This window comes from Fringilla coelebs, assembly GCF_963513975.1.
Source record: "Fringilla coelebs genome assembly, chromosome: 6".
NCBI lineage: Eukaryota > Metazoa > Chordata > Aves > Passeriformes > Fringillidae > Fringilla > Fringilla coelebs.
Window position 1 is genome coordinate 2,219,364 of NC_140034.1, and position 16,723 is coordinate 2,236,086.

Sequence of the window (16,723 nt, forward strand, 5' to 3'; positions counted from 1 at the left end):
CTTGCCCATGTCCCCATGGGGATGTCACAGGCTTTAGCCACACCAGCCACGTGTTAGTCCCAAGGACAGGATGTTCTGAGTGATCTGAAGTTGGTTTTTTATTTAAATGCAGGTTTATAACTTGTCCCAGAATGTGCAGGAGGATGATCTGCAGCACTTGCAGGTAAGAGAATCTTTGGGGTAACCTAATTGTGACTATTTACAAGGGCCTGGAGTGACAGGAGCACAGGGAATGGCTTCTGCTCCTGGAGGGCAGGGTTAGATGGAATACTGGGAAGGAATTTTTGCCTCTGAGGCTGTGGCACAGGTTTCCCAGAGAGGCTGTGGCTGCCTCATCCCTGGAAGTGTCCAAAGCCAGCTTGGATGAGAGCTGAATCAAGCCTGGATAGTGGAAGGTGTCCTTGCCCATGACAGGGCTTGGAACTGGGTGGGATTTCAGGTCCCTCCCAACCCAAACCATCCTGGGATTTTATTCTGGGATTGGGAATTATCAGCCTGGTTGTTGCCATCTGGTGCTGGCTCAGTACAGGTGACCCTCTGAGGGTGATTCCAGCCCTGACTGTTGGAGACAAGCAGCTAATGGGATTTTTGTGACACAGGTGTCCTGCCTATTTCCTAGAATTACCTCCTGCTTTCTCTTCTGTTCAGTTGATTGATTGATTGGTTGATTAATTAAGTAGGTTTTTCCAGGAGCTTAAGGAAAGAAAAGCAAAAGTCCAGCTGAAAAAATCAGCATTTGAATACTGTTGAATTATCTCAGTCCATAAATATTATTAGCAATAACACTTCTTTAACACTGAATTTATTCAGTGTAGCTCTGATCTTTCAGTTTGGATTCTAAGCCATGACTGTTTAACAAGTTGACCCATTTTTAGGCATCTGTGAAACACATTATTTTGCCTTCAGTTAGAAATGAGAGTGCAGAGAGACTGGAGAGTCTTCAAACCTTGCTGCTAGGCTGATTTTGGAGTCTTTGCACAGCAGGGGTTTGCAGGGAAAGTACTTATTTCTGAATTCATTTCCTTTCCTTCCTGGAGTGCTTGCAGGGAGCAGGGCTCCAGCAGCCCCTGGAGCACGAGAAGTTTCTGGTTGGTATGAAAGCAGCAGCAAGCAGCTGATCTGAGCCATTTTCCACAGATTTAGCAGCCAAAAGCTGCAGGCTGGGATCTCTCACATGAGAGCTCAGCAGGGTGATGGTTCCACAGCAGCTTCCTGTGCCTCTGGGATGTGAGCTGGGAGCCCAGAGCCTCTTTGTGTCCAGCTCTGCACGTGGTGCTGGTAGTGCTCGCTCATAAATGTCCCTTGCTGCTCCAGAGAATTCCCTCCAGGGACCCAGAGGGATCATTGATCAGCTCTTGGCCCTGCCCAGACCCCCAACAACCCCACCCTGGGCATCCCTGGGGGTGCTGTCCAAATCCCCCTGGAGCTCTGGCAGCCCTGGGGCCGTGCCCATTCCCTGGGGGGCCTGGGCAGTGCCAGCACCCTCTGGGGGAGGAACCTTTCCTGAAATCCATCCTGACCCTGGGAACAGGCTCAGGGCCAGGTTTTGGTGTGGTGTGAAGTGAGGGTGCTGTGGGCTCAGAGCAGCAGGTCACTGACCCCACTGTTGTGTGTTTTCCAGTCCCTTCTATTCCTTGTTCGTGACTGGAGCTTCCCTTATGAGTTTTCCTATGGATCTGATGGTGGTGCAAGATTTTTGGAGAAGAGGCTGGAGAAGAGCCTGCTGGCCTGGCTCAGCTCCAGCCTTTCCCTGGGTCCTGTCCCTGTCCCAGAGCTCAGTGCTGGCCCTGTGTCCCACAGTGACAAACTCACTGTCCTGTCCTTTCCTTCTCCTTCCAGCTTTTCACCGAGTATGGCCGGCTGGCCATGGAGGAGACATTCCAGAAGCCTTTCCAGGTGAGTCCGAGGATCCTGGCCAGCTCGGGTGTCCCGGAGCCCGCTGGCTTCACCACGAGGTGTCACTGCAGTTTGCAGCGTGGGATCGGCTCAGCTGCTCCAAGGAAGGGCTTTGTGCTTCCTTGCTTCCAAGTACATCCAACATCCCTCTTTCTTTCCTCCCTGCCTTCCCAAGAGCTCTGCCCTGTCCTGCCAGGCTTGGAAAGCAGCTGGTTTTGCAGCAGGTTTGTCACACTCTGTAGTCAGGAACTCTGCCCAGCCTTTGTTCTGAGAGGTTTGAACTCACCTGCCCTGGGAATCCCTGCTCCTGGCCAAATGAAAGGATAAGGATTAGCAGAGCTGTGGGAAAACTCGGTGTAAGTGGGGTTTTAACTTCAAATTAGGGACATCTGTTCATCCTTCTGCTCCCCAACCTGTGACAAGCTGGTGTTAAAAAAAAAGGGAGAGCATTGGGCATTCACTGTAGGTGAGGTTAGTTCTTGCTTTTAGAGACACAGGAGTGTTTTGATTAGGTTGGGTGAGGGTTTGTGAACTTCCTAAAGTAAAAACCAGCAGAGAACAAAGCATACTGGAAAAATCCAAAGAGTAATTGGGAATGAGTTACAGCTATTTTACATTTGCTTTCCCACATAAAAAGAGAATTGTTGTCCTGGAAGGACTAAGGGATTTAAAAGGTGTCTGTGGTCAGGAAGTGGAAATAAAAGGTTAAAAAGTACAACAAATGGACAAATTGAATATTGGATACTGCTGTGATAAATGGTAAAACTAAAAATATATATGGTAAAAATATATGACAAGCAAGAGCTTGAAGAACGTTGTAACATGGTACAGCAAAAAACCAGACATTAAATAAATATTCCTGCTCCTTATTTAAAGACTGTGGGGATAATGTAGCCAAATATTCCAGTGAAACTGAGATACTTCCTACTCCATCAGTGAAAAGGAGGCTGTGAGGGGAGACTTAAACATGCTTAAATCATTAGGGCTGGATAATAGGCTCTGATTCTCCCAAACACTGTAATTGCTGGGGAGGCACAGTTTGTGGATGGTGAGTCTTGTCAAACAATCCCATTATCAGTTTTTGAAAGAGCACGAGCTGGGTTGATAAAGGTAACTCTCACCATGATCCATTGCCTTCTGTCAGCCTTATCTCTCCAGGATGCTGATGGAAAGCAAATGAAGTCAGCATTGTCTGGTTTAATCCATAGTTAATGGATTAAAAACTCATTAACTGATAGATGCCAGAGCACGCTGAACTAATTGGAACTAATTGTGGGGAATCATCATCCTTCAGAAGTGTTTCCTTGGGATCCCCCCAGGCTCTCCACGATTCAATGTCATCTTCATTAATGATCAGGGGAAATTATCAAACCAAGCTGGGAACCCTTGTGGGTGTGACAGATGTGGCAGAGGGGTCAGTGGTGCTGTGGCCAGGTGAGGAATGATCTCCTCTCTGCATCCAGCATGGGCTGCTTCCTGCAGAACATGTTTGAAATGTGACAGTGTGGATTAGAAACAGGAAAAGTGAGGGTGGGGAGGCCCTGGCAGAGTTTTCCCAGAGAAGCTGTGGCTGCCCCTGAATCCTTGGGAGTGTCCAAGGCCAGGCTGGACAGGGTTAGGAACAGCCTGGGATGGTGGAAGTGTCCCTGCCATGGCAGCTTTAAGGTCCCTTCCAAGCCAAACCATCCTGGGATTCTCCAAGTGTGATGGTGAACAAACTGCAGAGGCACTGATCCTGCTGGAAGGGAAGGGAAGTGAGACTTGGCAGTGGAAAATTCACATTTCCCTTTGTCTCTCTCCTCTCCTCACACCGAGAGCCCTGAACGTGGGGCCTTCACAAAGGCAATGGTAAACACAGCCTGTCTGGAACAATTTTACTTGAGGGAAAGAAATAATAATTCCCAATTCAAGGCATGCATAATGTGTTTGTGGAAAAGTCCTGAGCATGGGCATGTCTCTGAAGCATCTCCTGGGGTTTGAGAACAGCATGTCCTGGACCAGCTCACTGGGTGCACTCACTGTGGCTTCTCCTGCAATTCAAAAAGGCCAACTCACTGTTCTCTTCTCTTTTTTTAACTTTTTCTGATGTTTTATGGAAGAGAAATAGCAGGAATATTTCCCCTCCCTCCATTAGATTTTTGTTCTAAACATAGATAAATTTAGGGAAATTCCAGTGAAATGGCTTCCACTTGCTGACCTGCTTATCCCTGTTCCTGAGAGGAGCCCTGGCACTTCTGCCAGGCCCTCCTGGGCTTTGGCATTCAAACCCCCTCCAAACCCTTTATTTCCTACATGAGATCTTGTACACATGAGGCAGTGGAGACCTGATTTTTTTCTGAAAACCTTTTTTTTTTTTTTTTTTTTAAAGATTCCAAGTTGACCGTTCTGGTATTTATTTATTTATTGCCCAGGAACTTTGAATGCCTCAATAAAGATTACAAAAGCCAATGATTTCTTATTCACCCTCATTCCTCTGCATCTGCTTCTCATTAAAAGTCTGTCTGGAAGCTTGCCCAGTGAAAAAGGCTGAAAAAATGAGCCTGTAGAATTCCCATAGGATGGAACTAAATGTGGCTGGAATTAGTGAGCTTGCTGCCTTTTGTCCTGGTTAGCAACAATCCCTTTTCTTGGGCACTTTGGGTGATTGATGATGTTCTCCCAGCCAGGAACTCAAACTGGTGCAGCAGTTTTGGGGGGATGGGACAGTGGAGTGGTCTCAGTCCCTGCACCCTGGGAGCTCTCATTTCCACCAGGAAGGGTGGGAGATGCTGCTGGAGCTGGGAAGAGACTCAGGGCCAGGTTTTGGTGTGTGAAGTGAGGGTGCAGAGGGTGCTGTGGGCTCAGAGCAGCAGGTCACTGACCCCACTGTTGTGTGTTTTCCAGTCCCTTATATTCCTTGTTCGTGACTGGAGCTTCCCTTATGAATTCTCCTATGGATCTGATGGTGGTGCAAGATTTTTGGAGAAGAGGCTGAAGGTATGTTTTGCCTGCTCTTGCTTCTGGAGCAGTCTTGGATGGTGGAAGTGTTCCTTCCTATAGCAGGGATGATCTTAAAGGTCCTTTCCAACCCAGTCTACTCTGTGATTCCATGATTTTCCTGGTCAGCTGGGTGGCCTCAGCACTGGAAGTCAGGTGTGAGCTGCAGTGCTGGTTATGGTCACACTCAAAATGCCAGAGGGGGCATTTGGGGAGGGTGAATTTCCCAGAGGGGGCATTTGGGGAGGGTGAATTTCCCAGAGGGGGCATCTGGGGAGGTGAATTTCCTTGCCATGTTCAGGGTTCTGCCCAAGCCCAGCTCCCTGGGACTCTCTGGGAGAGTCCAAAGCTCTGGGAGTCAGCAGATTCCCAAGAGACTGGGAATGATGCTTCAGTAATTAGGGAGTTGTACAATCAAAATGATGGGCAAGGGCTGCTTGGGATCAGTCAGGAAATGCATGGATGATCTGGTAGTGGAGAGACCTAATTATATGTGAGACAAGCAAGGCCCTAGTGGGAAATCCCAAATGTTTTTGTATTCCAGTCATCCATGGACATGTGCATTTTCCAGATGATAATAACATGCTCCAGGGCATGTGGTCAGAGATACTCCAGTTCCTTCTCTTTGTCCTCATGCCTATGGAATCTTCTCCTTTCCCCCACAGTGTGGAGTATCCTGTGCTCCTGCAGCTTTATCCCACCATTCCTATCAGAAGGAAACTTGCTGGCCCCAAACTGTGGGAAATAGATGGGCAGCCCAGAGCTCTTCTCTCTGGTGACCTCTGACAGAACCTGAGGGAGCAGCTGGAGCTGTGCCAGGAGAGATTTGGGTTGGATCTCAGGGAAGGCTCTTCCCCCAGAGGGTGCTGGCACTGCCCAGGCTCCCCAGGGAATGGGCACAGCCCCGAGGCTGCCAGAGCTCCAGGGATGCCCAGGGTGGGATTGCTGGGGGTCTGGGCAGGGCCAGGAGCTGGACTCTGATCCTTGTGGGCACTTCCAGCTCAGGATATTCTGACTCCTTATCTCCACAGGTGTCAGGCAATCAGCACGAGGAGCTGCAGAATGTCAGGAAGCACATCCACTCCTGCTTCACCAAAATCTCCTGCTTCCTCTTACCTCACCCTGGCCTCAAAGTCGCCACCAACCCCAATTTCGATGGAAAACTGAAAGGTACAAAGGCAAAGCTCTGGTTTCTACCCTGATTCCATAGAAACCCTGGCAGACTGCTTGTTCCTGAAACCCCCAAAAGTATTTTCCATGGAAAAACTCCTGGGAGAGCAGTTGGATCCTCATCCCAGTGCTGTTCACACTCCCTTCTGCTTCTCCCCAGTGCAACAGACAAATGTGGAGGGAGAAAAGGTGTGGGAGGCTGACAAGGCCTGAGAGCTACTGGCAATACCCAGTGATAGAAACACTGGGAAGGGCAGGGATGACCCTGGATGTTTGTGGATGTGCTGTTAAGGCTGCAGTAAATTCCTGTGCCTCACCTGCACAGGCAGAGCCTGGTTGTGTGGTGGGTGGAAGGCTGGTTCCACCAGCTCTCAGAACAGTTATTACCCTTTGAAAAGCTTTCCAGGGAATATTTAATCTGCCTGGCTTATCTGATCAGTGGTTTCCCTACAGGGCAGTCTTGGTTCAGCAGGTTAAAAAAATGGAGAAGGAGAGAAGAGCTGTGGTGAGATTCTCCACCCCAGAAGGAGCCACGTGCTGGGGATATTTTTAGGTGTTTGTTGTGAACTCCTCACCAGCCTGGCTGGTTCCAGGCTGCTGCAATCTTAGCAATAAAGTGGACCATTAGCTACTTAAAATAAATTAGCAGGCAAAGATGTGAGTTTTCCCCTGGTTTTGTCTGGCTCAGACTTGCTCTGCTGGCAAACTCTGTGCAAAGCAGGAGGGACAGCAAGGCAGCAGGAGGGAGATGTGCTGGTGGAAACTGAGCTGAGCCCTGGAACTCCCCCTTAATCTCAGGTGCTGAGGAGTGTGGAACAAGTGCTGTGTGCAGACAGGAGCTGTCAGCAGCTTCTGGACACAATTTTCACAGATTTCTTGCTGCCTCAGAGCTGTGCTCAGTTTTTTGTGCTCTGATAGAAGAAATGTGGGGGATTTTCCCTGCTTTCCATACTTTCCACATTCCTGGCTGTTGCATTGGTTTTTTTCTGCCTTTGGTTCTATACAGTTGAATTTAATGGAAACACCAGAAATCCCACCCTGTGCATCCCTGAGAGCTTTGTCCAAATCCCCCTGGAGCTCTGGGCAGCCTTTGTGCTGTGCCCATTCCCTGTGGAGCCTGTTCCACCCTCTGGGAGAAGAACCTTCCGTGGCAGGGGACTGGAACATGATGGTCTTTAATGTCCCTTCCAACCCAAACTATTCTGGGACTCTGTGATGCTTCTGGGACTCTGTGATGCCTCTTTTTTCTTTCTTTTTCCCAGAAATAGATGATGAGTTCATCAAGAACTTGAAGATTTTGATTCCTTGGCTCCTCAGTCCTGAGAACCTGGACGTTAAGGAGATCAATGGAAACCACATCACCTGTCGAGGCCTCGTGGAGTATTTTAAGGTGTTTCTTTCAGAGAAAGTGGATTTATTCCTCTGGGGAGTTTTGCTAAAGGGGAAAGCAGCAGCAGGCAGGGCAGCAGTGACAGCCCTGACTCACTGCAGCAGAGGGCAAACACCTCATGTCATGTCTTTGACCACACAGGGAGCCCAGAGAGTGGGAGGAGCTGTTTTCCTTTCCTGGAGAATTGAGGGCTGGAGAGGGGGATAAGCTGAGGGCTGGATTCCAATTGCCTTTGGAAAAAGCTTATTTTTGTTGTCATGGCTACTGGGACATTTCCATGAGAGACATTGGTGAGTAATTCTCACCACCTACTCCCCAGGGCTACCTTGGCTCCTTCTCCTGCAGGGAAAGGACAGAGGTAGGTGCAGATCCTTTGGGAGGGATTCTGGGACTGAGTGGAGGAGGGAGAGCCTCTGGTGACCGACCCAGGCCACCCAAGGAGTGGCATTTCTGACCAAAGCCATCTTGTGCTGGAGCATCCTCCTCTTCCCTGCTTCTAAATCCTGTCTGGAGCTGGGTGGGGGTGGCTGCTGTTGCTCCTGGGTGCTGCATTCCACATGATTCCCTTTTCCCTGCTCTTTTCCAGGCCTACATAAAGATCTACCAGGGGGAGGAGCTGCCACACCCCAAGTCCATGCTGCAGGTAGGTGTGAGTGGGAATTCCTGCACTGGAATTGCCATTAATTCCCAGGAATTGGCAGAGGTGTCCAGCACAGTGGGACTGCTGGGACTTTATTCCAAATGCCTCAGTGTAACCACCCAGGGAACAGCACTTTGGGAAGAGTTTGGCATCAGGAGCCTGACCTGGCTGAGGAATCACACCTGGGATGGACTGTGGGGAGTTGCTGGCTGCACACAGCCCCAGCCAGCTCAGCTGAATGATTCCCTGCAGGTGAATGACATCCTTGGGGCCACACAGGGAGGTGACACATGGAAGTGGCTGCCAGAGCCAGCTGGAGGTTGCAGCTGGAGCTGTTTATTTGTGGCTGAGCCTTTTATCTCTTTCCTTGCTGGTTCCCACAGCTGAAGCCAAAGTTTTCATAGCTCTGGCTTGGAGGGGAGGATCCTCTCTTCATGCAGGTTTTTGGATGTGTAAATATGGGATGAGCTTATTTGGGATTGGTTGGAGGCTGGGAGAGCCCTTTGGGTGATTCTGGGTGCCACACACACGTCCTGGCTGTGTCCTGGCTGTCTCCACTTGCACAGCTTAACCCTGTCCTTCTGCACCTAAATTTTGTGTCCCTTGTGCCCTGACAGGCCACAGCAGAAGCCAACAATTTAGCAGCGGTTGCCACTGCCAAAGACACCTACAGCAAGAGGATGGAAGAGGTGGGTGGTACTGAATGTGTCCCTTCCTGTCCCTTCCTGTCCCTCCTGCTCTCCTGTCATAGATTCATGGAATCCCAGAGTGGTTTGGGCTGGAAGGGACCTTAAAGCCCACCCAGTGCCACCCCTGCCATGGCAGGGACACCTTCCACTGTGCCAGGCTGCTCCAAACCCATCCAGCCTGGCCTTGGGCACTGCCAGGGATCCAGGGGCAGCCACAGCTGCTCTGGGCACCCTGTGCCAGGGCCTGCCCACCCTCCCAGCCAGGAATCCCTTCCCAAACCCTAACCCCTAATCCCCAACCCTCATTTCATATTTCCCTGTGTCAGCAGTGATGTTTGAGGGATGATTTCACTGTTTCAGGAGTGCTTTCCTTGTGTCAGCAGTGGTTTCATCATGTCAGGAGTGATATTTCAGCAGTGCCATTCCAGGGGTGATTTCCCTGTGTCAGGAGTGATTTCCTTGTGTCACCAGTGATGCTTCAGGAATGATAAGGAGTGACAGTGTATAAGGAGTGACATTTCAGGAGTGATTTCTGTGTGTCAGGAGTGATTTCCCTGTGTCAGAAGTGCCATTTAAGGAGTGATTTTCCCATATCAGGAGTGACATTTCAGGGATGATTTCACTGTTTCAGGAGTGATGTTTCAGGGGTGATTTCCTGTGTCAGGAGTGGTTTCCCTGTATCAGCAGTGATATTTCAGGAGTGATTTCTGTGTATGAGCAGTGACATTTCAGGGATGATTTCCATGTGTCAGGAGTGATCTTCCCATGTCAGGGGTGATGCTTCAGGGATGACTTCCCTGTGTCAGGAGTGGTTTCCCTGTGTCAGGAGTGATGTTTCAGCAGTGATTTCCATGTATTAGCAGTGCCATTTCAAGGATGATTTCCATGTGTCAGGAGTGATTTCCCTGTATCAGCAGTGATTTCCCTGTATAAGGAGTGACATATCAGGGATGATTTCCCTGTGTCTGGGATGATTTATTTCCCCATGCCAGCAGTGATTTCCCTGTGCCAGCAGTGGTATCTCAGTGATGACTTCCCTGTATCAGCAGTGATTGATTTCCCTGTATCAGCAGTGATTTCCCTGTGCCAGCAGTGCCATCTCAGGGATGATTTCCCTGTATTAGCAGTGATTTCCCTGTGCCAGCAGTGCCATCTCAGGGATGATTTCCCCATGCCAGCAGTGATTTCCCTGTGCCAGCAGTGCCATCTCAGTGATGATTTCCCTGTATCAGCAGGGATTTCCCTGTGCCAGCAGTGATATCTCAGTGATGATTTCCCTGTATCAGCAGGGATTTCCCCGTGCCAGCAGTGCCATCTCAGGGATGATTTCCCTGTATCAGCATTGATTTCCCCGTGCCAGGGATGATTTCCCCGTGCCAGGGATGATATCCCCGTGCCAGCAGGGCCATCCCAGCAGTGCCATCCCCGTGTTCCCCACACAGGTCTGCGGAGGGGACAAGCCCTTCCTGGCTCCCAGCGACCTGCAGGCCAAGCACGCGGAGCTGAAGGAGGAGGCGGTGCGGCTGTTCCGGGGCGTGAAGAAGATGGGAGGGGAGGAGTTCAGCCGGCGCTACCTGCAGCAGCTGGAGGCAGAGATCGACGAGCTCTACATCCAGTACATCAAACACAACGACAGCAAGAACATCTTCCACGCTGCCCGCACCCCGGCCACGCTCTTCGTCGTCATCTTCATCACCTACGTGCTGGCCGGCGTCACCGGCTTCATTGGCTTGGACATCATAGCCAGCCTGTGCAACATGATTCTGGGCTTGACACTTATCACACTCTGTACCTGGGCTTATATCAGATACTCTGGGGAGTACAGAGAACTGGGAGCTGTAATAGACCAAGTGGCTGCAGCCTTGTGGGACCAGGTAGGATAAAGAGCTTTTGATTTCAAAAAAATCACACAAAAAGTATCCTCCCTGCACCCCACTGGGCTCGTTGGGTTTTGGAAGCATTGAGTTTCCTGGGGGTTTTCCTCCCCCTTTGAGAGGGTTTTGGTTTTTTAGGGTTGTTAGATCCAGCTGCTTGTGCTGTGATCAGTGCAGGGACACCTTTCCAGTGTTAACTGAAGTTTGAATCTGTTCCTTAGAGCTTCCAGATGGGGAGGGGCAGAGGAATTGTTTGCAGATCAGTTTGTGGAGTTTGTTGTAAGGGGGAGGTCATGGGGCTGCCCTGTGGCTGCAGCACAGGTGGGTGAGCAAGGCTGGAGCTGTCCCTGAGCCTCCAGCTCCTGTCCAGTGTGGAAAACAAGTTCTGTAGATCTGAGAAAACTCCCAGCAAGCTCTTTTGTTCTGCCTTTTTCTTTCCTCCTTCTCTTACCCATCACCAGATGTGATTTGGTGGAGCCTTGTGGGGATGGGCAGCCATGAGGGATGTCCTGGGGAGGATCCTGCTGTGTGAGCTTGGTGTGTGCATGGCTGTGGCTGCCAAAGAGCAGCAGCCAGGGCTCTCCCCTGCTCCAGGGCAGGGATTTGGGCTCTCCCAGCTCTGCCAGAGGTAAAGGCCACTTCTTGGCTCTGCCAGTTTGGCACCAGACCCTGGTTTCCCCCTGCAGCCCTTCCCTGTTCCCACTGCAGGAAGGGGAAAGCCCAGCCCACACAGACTCCCCCTGAGCCCTGCTCCCCATCCAGGGGCACAGTCCATGTGCCCAGAGAGCCAAAAGGCTGCAGTGCCCTCCTGCTCATCCCCCAGGAGCCATCCCAGCTCTGATTTCTGGCAGGAAGGGCCCTTCTCCTTCCCTGCTTCTGCTCCACCAGCGAGGTTTTCATGGAGAACAAGCACATTCCTGCTTCCCTGTGCTGCTGCAGCTGGGCACACAGCTCTGGGGGAGAGAGGCAGCGTTCACTGATGTTCCTCCATCCCAGAGCTGGGCAGTGCTGCTGTCCCAGGTGGATTCATCCTGCCTGCCCTGCCCCCAGCACCTGAGCACCCCCAGTAAAGCCCCCTGCAGTGTCCCTGTGCTCAGGGACACTCCCCAGAGCCTTTGGGATGTGCTGGAATTTTCCATCCCATCCCAGTGCAGGAGCAGTGGGAGCTCAGCAGGAGCAGGACACAGGCAGCAGGAAGGTGCTGCCCACTTGCTGCATGTCCAGCTGGGGGAAAATAAAGAGGGGAAAGTGCTTGGAGCTGTTCCTGGCTCCCACAGGCCCTGTGGCCTTCCAAGCAGAGGGAAAGTTCTCCCAGGGAGGATCTGTGGCAGAGGGGAGCTGCTGTGACCCTGCCACCACGAGCCAGCAGCTCTGTCCCCTGGGAGTGGGACCAGTGCAGGAGGGATGGAGGGACAGAGCAGGGAGGGGTGACCAGTCTGGGATGAGCCCCCCTGGGAACACCCCAGGGATGAGCTGCCATGGACACTGAGATCCACAGAGCTGTTTCTTTCTCTTTCTGTCTCCCTTTGCCAATGCCTCTCCCAGGGAAGCACCAATGAGGTAAGTGGCTCTTGCTCTCTGCATGCTGCCAGGCCCTGGGCTCCTGGCAAAAGCATCCTGGCCCCAAAAGCACCTTTGGGCTGCTGGAGGATGGAGCCAGGAGGGCTCTGGGCTCCAGATGCCTGGGGAAGGGTGTGGGTGTGGGCACTGCACTGCAGGAGCCAAGTGGGAGGGAGATTTGGGTGGGGAATGTCAGGACACACCGTGGGAATTTTCATCTTTGTCCCATCAGCTCTGTTTGGGGATCAGCATTTCTTTATCTTTGTGAGATATTTTTCAAAATCTGTGCAAAACTGGAGCTTTGTCAGGTTGCATAAATCAGGTCCACAAAACCCTGAGTGGTGTGACACTCATGAGGTTTAAGATACAGAGAAAGCTGCATCATCTTTGTTCTGACACTCTCCTGATGGCTACAAAGAAAATTTTGTGTCCTCTTTCAAGCACATTCTGCCTCCTCCCCTATTCCCTGTCCTTTCTGTCCACCCTTAGCTTTACTTTTGATAAATTGACCTTCTGAAAGCTCCTCAGAGGGAAAAACTGTGAAGCTAGGAGAGGTTTAGTTCTACCCAGCATTGCTCCTTGTGGCAGGAGGTCAGACCAAAGCCCAGATTGTTTGGGAGCACCAAGTGTGCAGTGCAGGCAGGGACAGCTGAGGAGCCCCCATGCCTGGCCAGACCTCTCTGTGCTGCTGGAATTGCTGTGGGTGTTGTTTTTTGGGAAAAACCACCCCATGCTGAGCTGAGTGCAGAGCTCAAATTCACCCATCCCCAGCACCTCCCTGGCAGCACAGGGAATGCAATCTGCTCTCCCAGCATGGCAGGGCAGCTGCTCCCTGCCCAGGCCTTCCAGGAACAGGAAAAGCTGGGTGGGAGAGGGAGATTCTGCCCCACTCAGGTGAGACCCCACCTGCAGAGCTGCCTCCAGCCCTGGGCTCCAACAGCAGAAGGATGTGGAGCTGCTGGAACAAGTCCAGAGGAGCCAAGGAGCTGCTCCAAGGGCTGGAGCTGCTCTGGAGCCAGGCTGGGAGAGCTGGGGGTGCTCACCTGGAGAGGAGAAGGCTCCAGGGAGAGCTCAGAGCCCCTGGCAGGGCCTGAAGGGGCTCCAGGAGAGCTGCAGAGGGACTGGGGACAAGGGATGGAGGGACAGGAGCCAGGGAATGGCTGCCAGTGCCAGAGGGCAGGGATGGGTGGGAGATTGGGAATGGGGAATTCCTGGCTGGGCTGGAATTGCCAGAGCAGCTGGGGCTGCCCCTGGATCCCTGGAGGTGCCCAAGGCCAGGCTGGACAGGGCTGGGAGCAGCCTGGGACAGGCAAATGTGTCCCTGCTCATTCCAGGGGACTGGAACTAAATGGAGGTTTGTAGGGCTCCCTTCCAAGGCTCTCTTCCAAGGCCCAATCCCATTCTGGGATTCTGGTTTATGATCACAGCCACAGCAGCTCTGTGTGTGCCCAGCCCAGCTCCCTGTGCTCCTCCTGCCCAGCCCTGCAGGATCCCAGTGTGAGCTTCTGGAATGTTCCTTGGGCAAAGTCTCACCAGGATTTGATTAAACCAAAAAAAAGACAAATTTCCTGCACATGGGCATTATTTAATGCAGCTCTGGATCCCAGTGCCTTCCCAGACATTTCCATGTTTTCCTGTGTCACCAAAGCTCCAGCTGGCAGTGCCACCTCCTGAGGCCCTGAGTTCTGGGGGGAGCTCTTTTAGAAAAAATTCGAGCTGTTAAAAACCATCCCTTCCCTCCTCCCTCCCAGTAGCCAGGGGGGTCCTGTGGTACCTCAGGGGTACCAAGAGGCAGAACACAGGATTTGCTGTGGATGAGGTGTTGGACAAACCCTGTCATGTAAAAATGAGCCCTGGTTTGGCCTCACAAATCCCCCTAAAACAGCACAAAATGCTGCAGGGTCACCTGGATGGGGCTTGAAGGTGAACTTCCAAGAAAGTCAAACAGAGAAGCTGTGTGAAGTCTCCTCTGCCTGCCCACTGTGTTCCCTAACAATCCCAAACCACCCCTTCTGTTCCCAAAACCCCATTTGGGATGGGATCAGCATCCTCTTGGACACCTCTGGAGGCATCTCATCCTCACTCTCCTCCTCCTCACTGCCCCTTCAGCCTCTCCTGAGCACACAAGGAACTCGTGCCCCTGTCAGTGTGTGGGGTCCTGGTGCCTCTTCCCCCCCTTCCCGAGCTGATCCTGCCTTGCCAGCAGTCCCAGCAGGAGCTGATGGGATTTGGGTTGGTTTTTCTCCCCCAAGTTTATTTGAAATGGCAATGTCAGAGCTGTGACAATCGGTGACACCGAGTCCTGTGCGGGCAGAGCCGTGTCCTGGCCCCTCCTGCTTTTTGCTCTGGGGTGAAGGTGGGGAAGGGGCAGGGAGGGACACGAGGGGTGTCACTCACCTGTCACCCCGTGGGGTCGGGTGTCACCCAGCTCTGTGGCTGCTGTGCCATCATTCCCTGTGGGCCTGTTCTGGGCCTGGCCTGGCTCCAGGACAAGGGAAAATCAGAAGGAAAAAATTCCCAACATCTGCAGGAAAATGATGGGGACAGGGACCTGTGCCACCCCCAGCCTGAGGCTGAGGGACTTACGGAGCTGCCTGGGGGGGGTTGAGGGAAACGCTGAGGCTGCAGGAGCCAAAACTGTGTGTGAAACCTGCAGGGAAAAACAGCCCCAACTGCTCACTCATGGTCCGAATGAATGATTGATGCAGCTCAGGGAGGATGAGGTGCTTGCAAAATTGGAATTGTAGATTCACAGAATTCCCTGAGCTGGAAGAGACCCACAGGGATCAGCCAGGGCAGCTCCTGGCCCTGCCCAGACCCCCAGCAATCCCACCCTGGGCATCCCTGGCAGCTCCTGGAGCTCTGGCAGCCTCGGGGCTGTGCCCATTCCCTGGGGAGCCTGGGCAGTGCCAGCACCCTCTGGGGGAAGAGCCTTCCCTGAGATCCAACCCAAACCTGCCCTGGCACAGCTCCAGGTGCTCCCTCAGGCCCCAAACCTGGAGATGGAGCCCTCTGTGTGTTGGATGCTTGGCCCAGCCGTGCTGGTGCCCAGCACACGCAGGGACCTGGGATGGATTGGGATTCCCTGGGTTTAGAATTCCCTGAGATCAGAATTCCCTGGGATCAAAATTCCCTGGGATTGGGATTCTCTGGGTTTGAAATTCCGTGTGCTTGGGATTCCCTGGGATTGGGATTCCCCAGGATTGGGATTCCCTACGATCAGAATTCCCTGAGACTGGAATTCTCTGGGTTTGGGATTCCCTGGGATTGGAATTCCCTGCGGTTGGGATTCCTTGCGTTTGGGATTCCCTGGGATCGGGTTTCCCCAGGTGTGGGATTCTCTAGGATCAGAATTCCCTGGGTTTGGGATTCCCTGGTTTGGGATTCCCTGGGATCGGGTTTCCCCAGGTTTGGGATTCCCTGGGATCGGGTTTCCCCAGGTTTGAGATTCTCTGGGATCAGAATTCCCTGAGTTTGGGATTCCCTGGGTTTGGGATTCCCCAGGTTTGAGATTCCCCAGCTTTGAGATTCTCTGGGATCAGAATTCCCTGGGTTTGAGATTCCCCAGCTTTGAGATTCTCTGGGATCAGAATTCCCTGGGTTTGGGATTCCCTGGGTTTGAGATTCTCTGGGATCAAAATTCCCTGGGTTTGGGATTCCCTGGGTTTGGGATTCCCTGGGTTTGGGATTCCCGGGGCTGGGGATTCCCTGCTGGGGAAGGGGCCGCTCAGCGCCGTCTCTCCCCGCAGGCCTTGTACAAGCTGTACAGCGCGGCCGCCACGCACAGACACCTGTACCAGCACGCCTTCCCCGCGCCGCGGGCCGAGCCCAGCGAGGCCTCCGACAGGAAGCAGCTGTAGGAGCAGCGCCGGTGCCGGCGGGTCCCGGTCCCGGTCCCGGCCCCGCTCCGCCGGCTCCTCCCGTATCGCCGCCCTGCGCCCGCCCGCCCCCGAGCCCGCCGGGAGCGGGGCCAGCATGGATGTGTCCTGTCCCTGTGTACATAGGGCACTGCCGCGGCCCAGAGCTTTGGTCTGTCACAGCAGCGACTCCCAGCTCATTGACGAAGCCTTATTCCCCTTCTTAATTAGTCACCACCGAGGAAACGATAATTTACGTGATACCGCAACTAAAACGGCCCAAGCTTGTCCAAAAGCCAGTTTGTTTCAGGTACTTGAAGTTATAACATGTAACCACGTTTTTTCCCTTCGTTTAACTGTTTAATTACATGAACATAATGAAAGTGTGTTAACTTGCTTTATCAGACACCGTTAAGGGCACTTAGCTATGGTCTGTTAAGGGTGCTGTGAGGAACCGTTTGTTTGTCTGCACAAAGTGTCACTTTGTAGCTGTTCTGGAGGAAGTTTCTCTGTATTTCTGTACATATTTATCCATGATAGTGCATAGGACGTGTGGTACAGTTCTATTCTTTTATTGTCAAGACTATTAAAGTTTGCTTTTGGTTCCTAAGAAGTCGGTTCCACAGGGCAGTTATTTATTACCCAGGCAAGAGCTTCTCCCCTGGGGTTTT

At 52.3% G+C, this 16,723-nt stretch overlaps 1 protein-coding gene across 2 annotated transcripts in view; it reads left to right on the forward strand.

Moving 5' to 3' along the window:
- Positions 1-16,546, forward strand: part of ATL1 (atlastin GTPase 1) — a 30,748-nt gene extending 14,202 nt beyond the window's left edge. The window contains exons 5-14 of one of the 2 annotated variants that reach the window (XM_084208537.1): positions 113-163; positions 1,840-1,896; positions 4,780-4,872; positions 5,904-6,042; positions 7,305-7,432; positions 8,019-8,075; positions 8,690-8,761; positions 10,204-10,635; positions 12,181-12,195; positions 15,945-16,546. In XM_084208537.1, the coding sequence (XP_084064663.1) occupies positions 113-163; positions 1,840-1,896; positions 4,780-4,872; positions 5,904-6,042; positions 7,305-7,432; positions 8,019-8,075; positions 8,690-8,761; positions 10,204-10,635; positions 12,181-12,195; positions 15,945-16,055 (1,155 nt within the window). In that variant the 3' untranslated portion in view covers positions 16,056-16,546. The remainder of the gene's footprint in view (positions 1-112; positions 164-1,839; positions 1,897-4,779; positions 4,873-5,903; positions 6,043-7,304; positions 7,433-8,018; positions 8,076-8,689; positions 8,762-10,203; positions 10,636-12,180; positions 12,196-15,944) is intronic. The other variant, XM_084208538.1, reaches the window with a different exon arrangement.
- Positions 16,547-16,723: the final 177 nt, after the last annotated feature.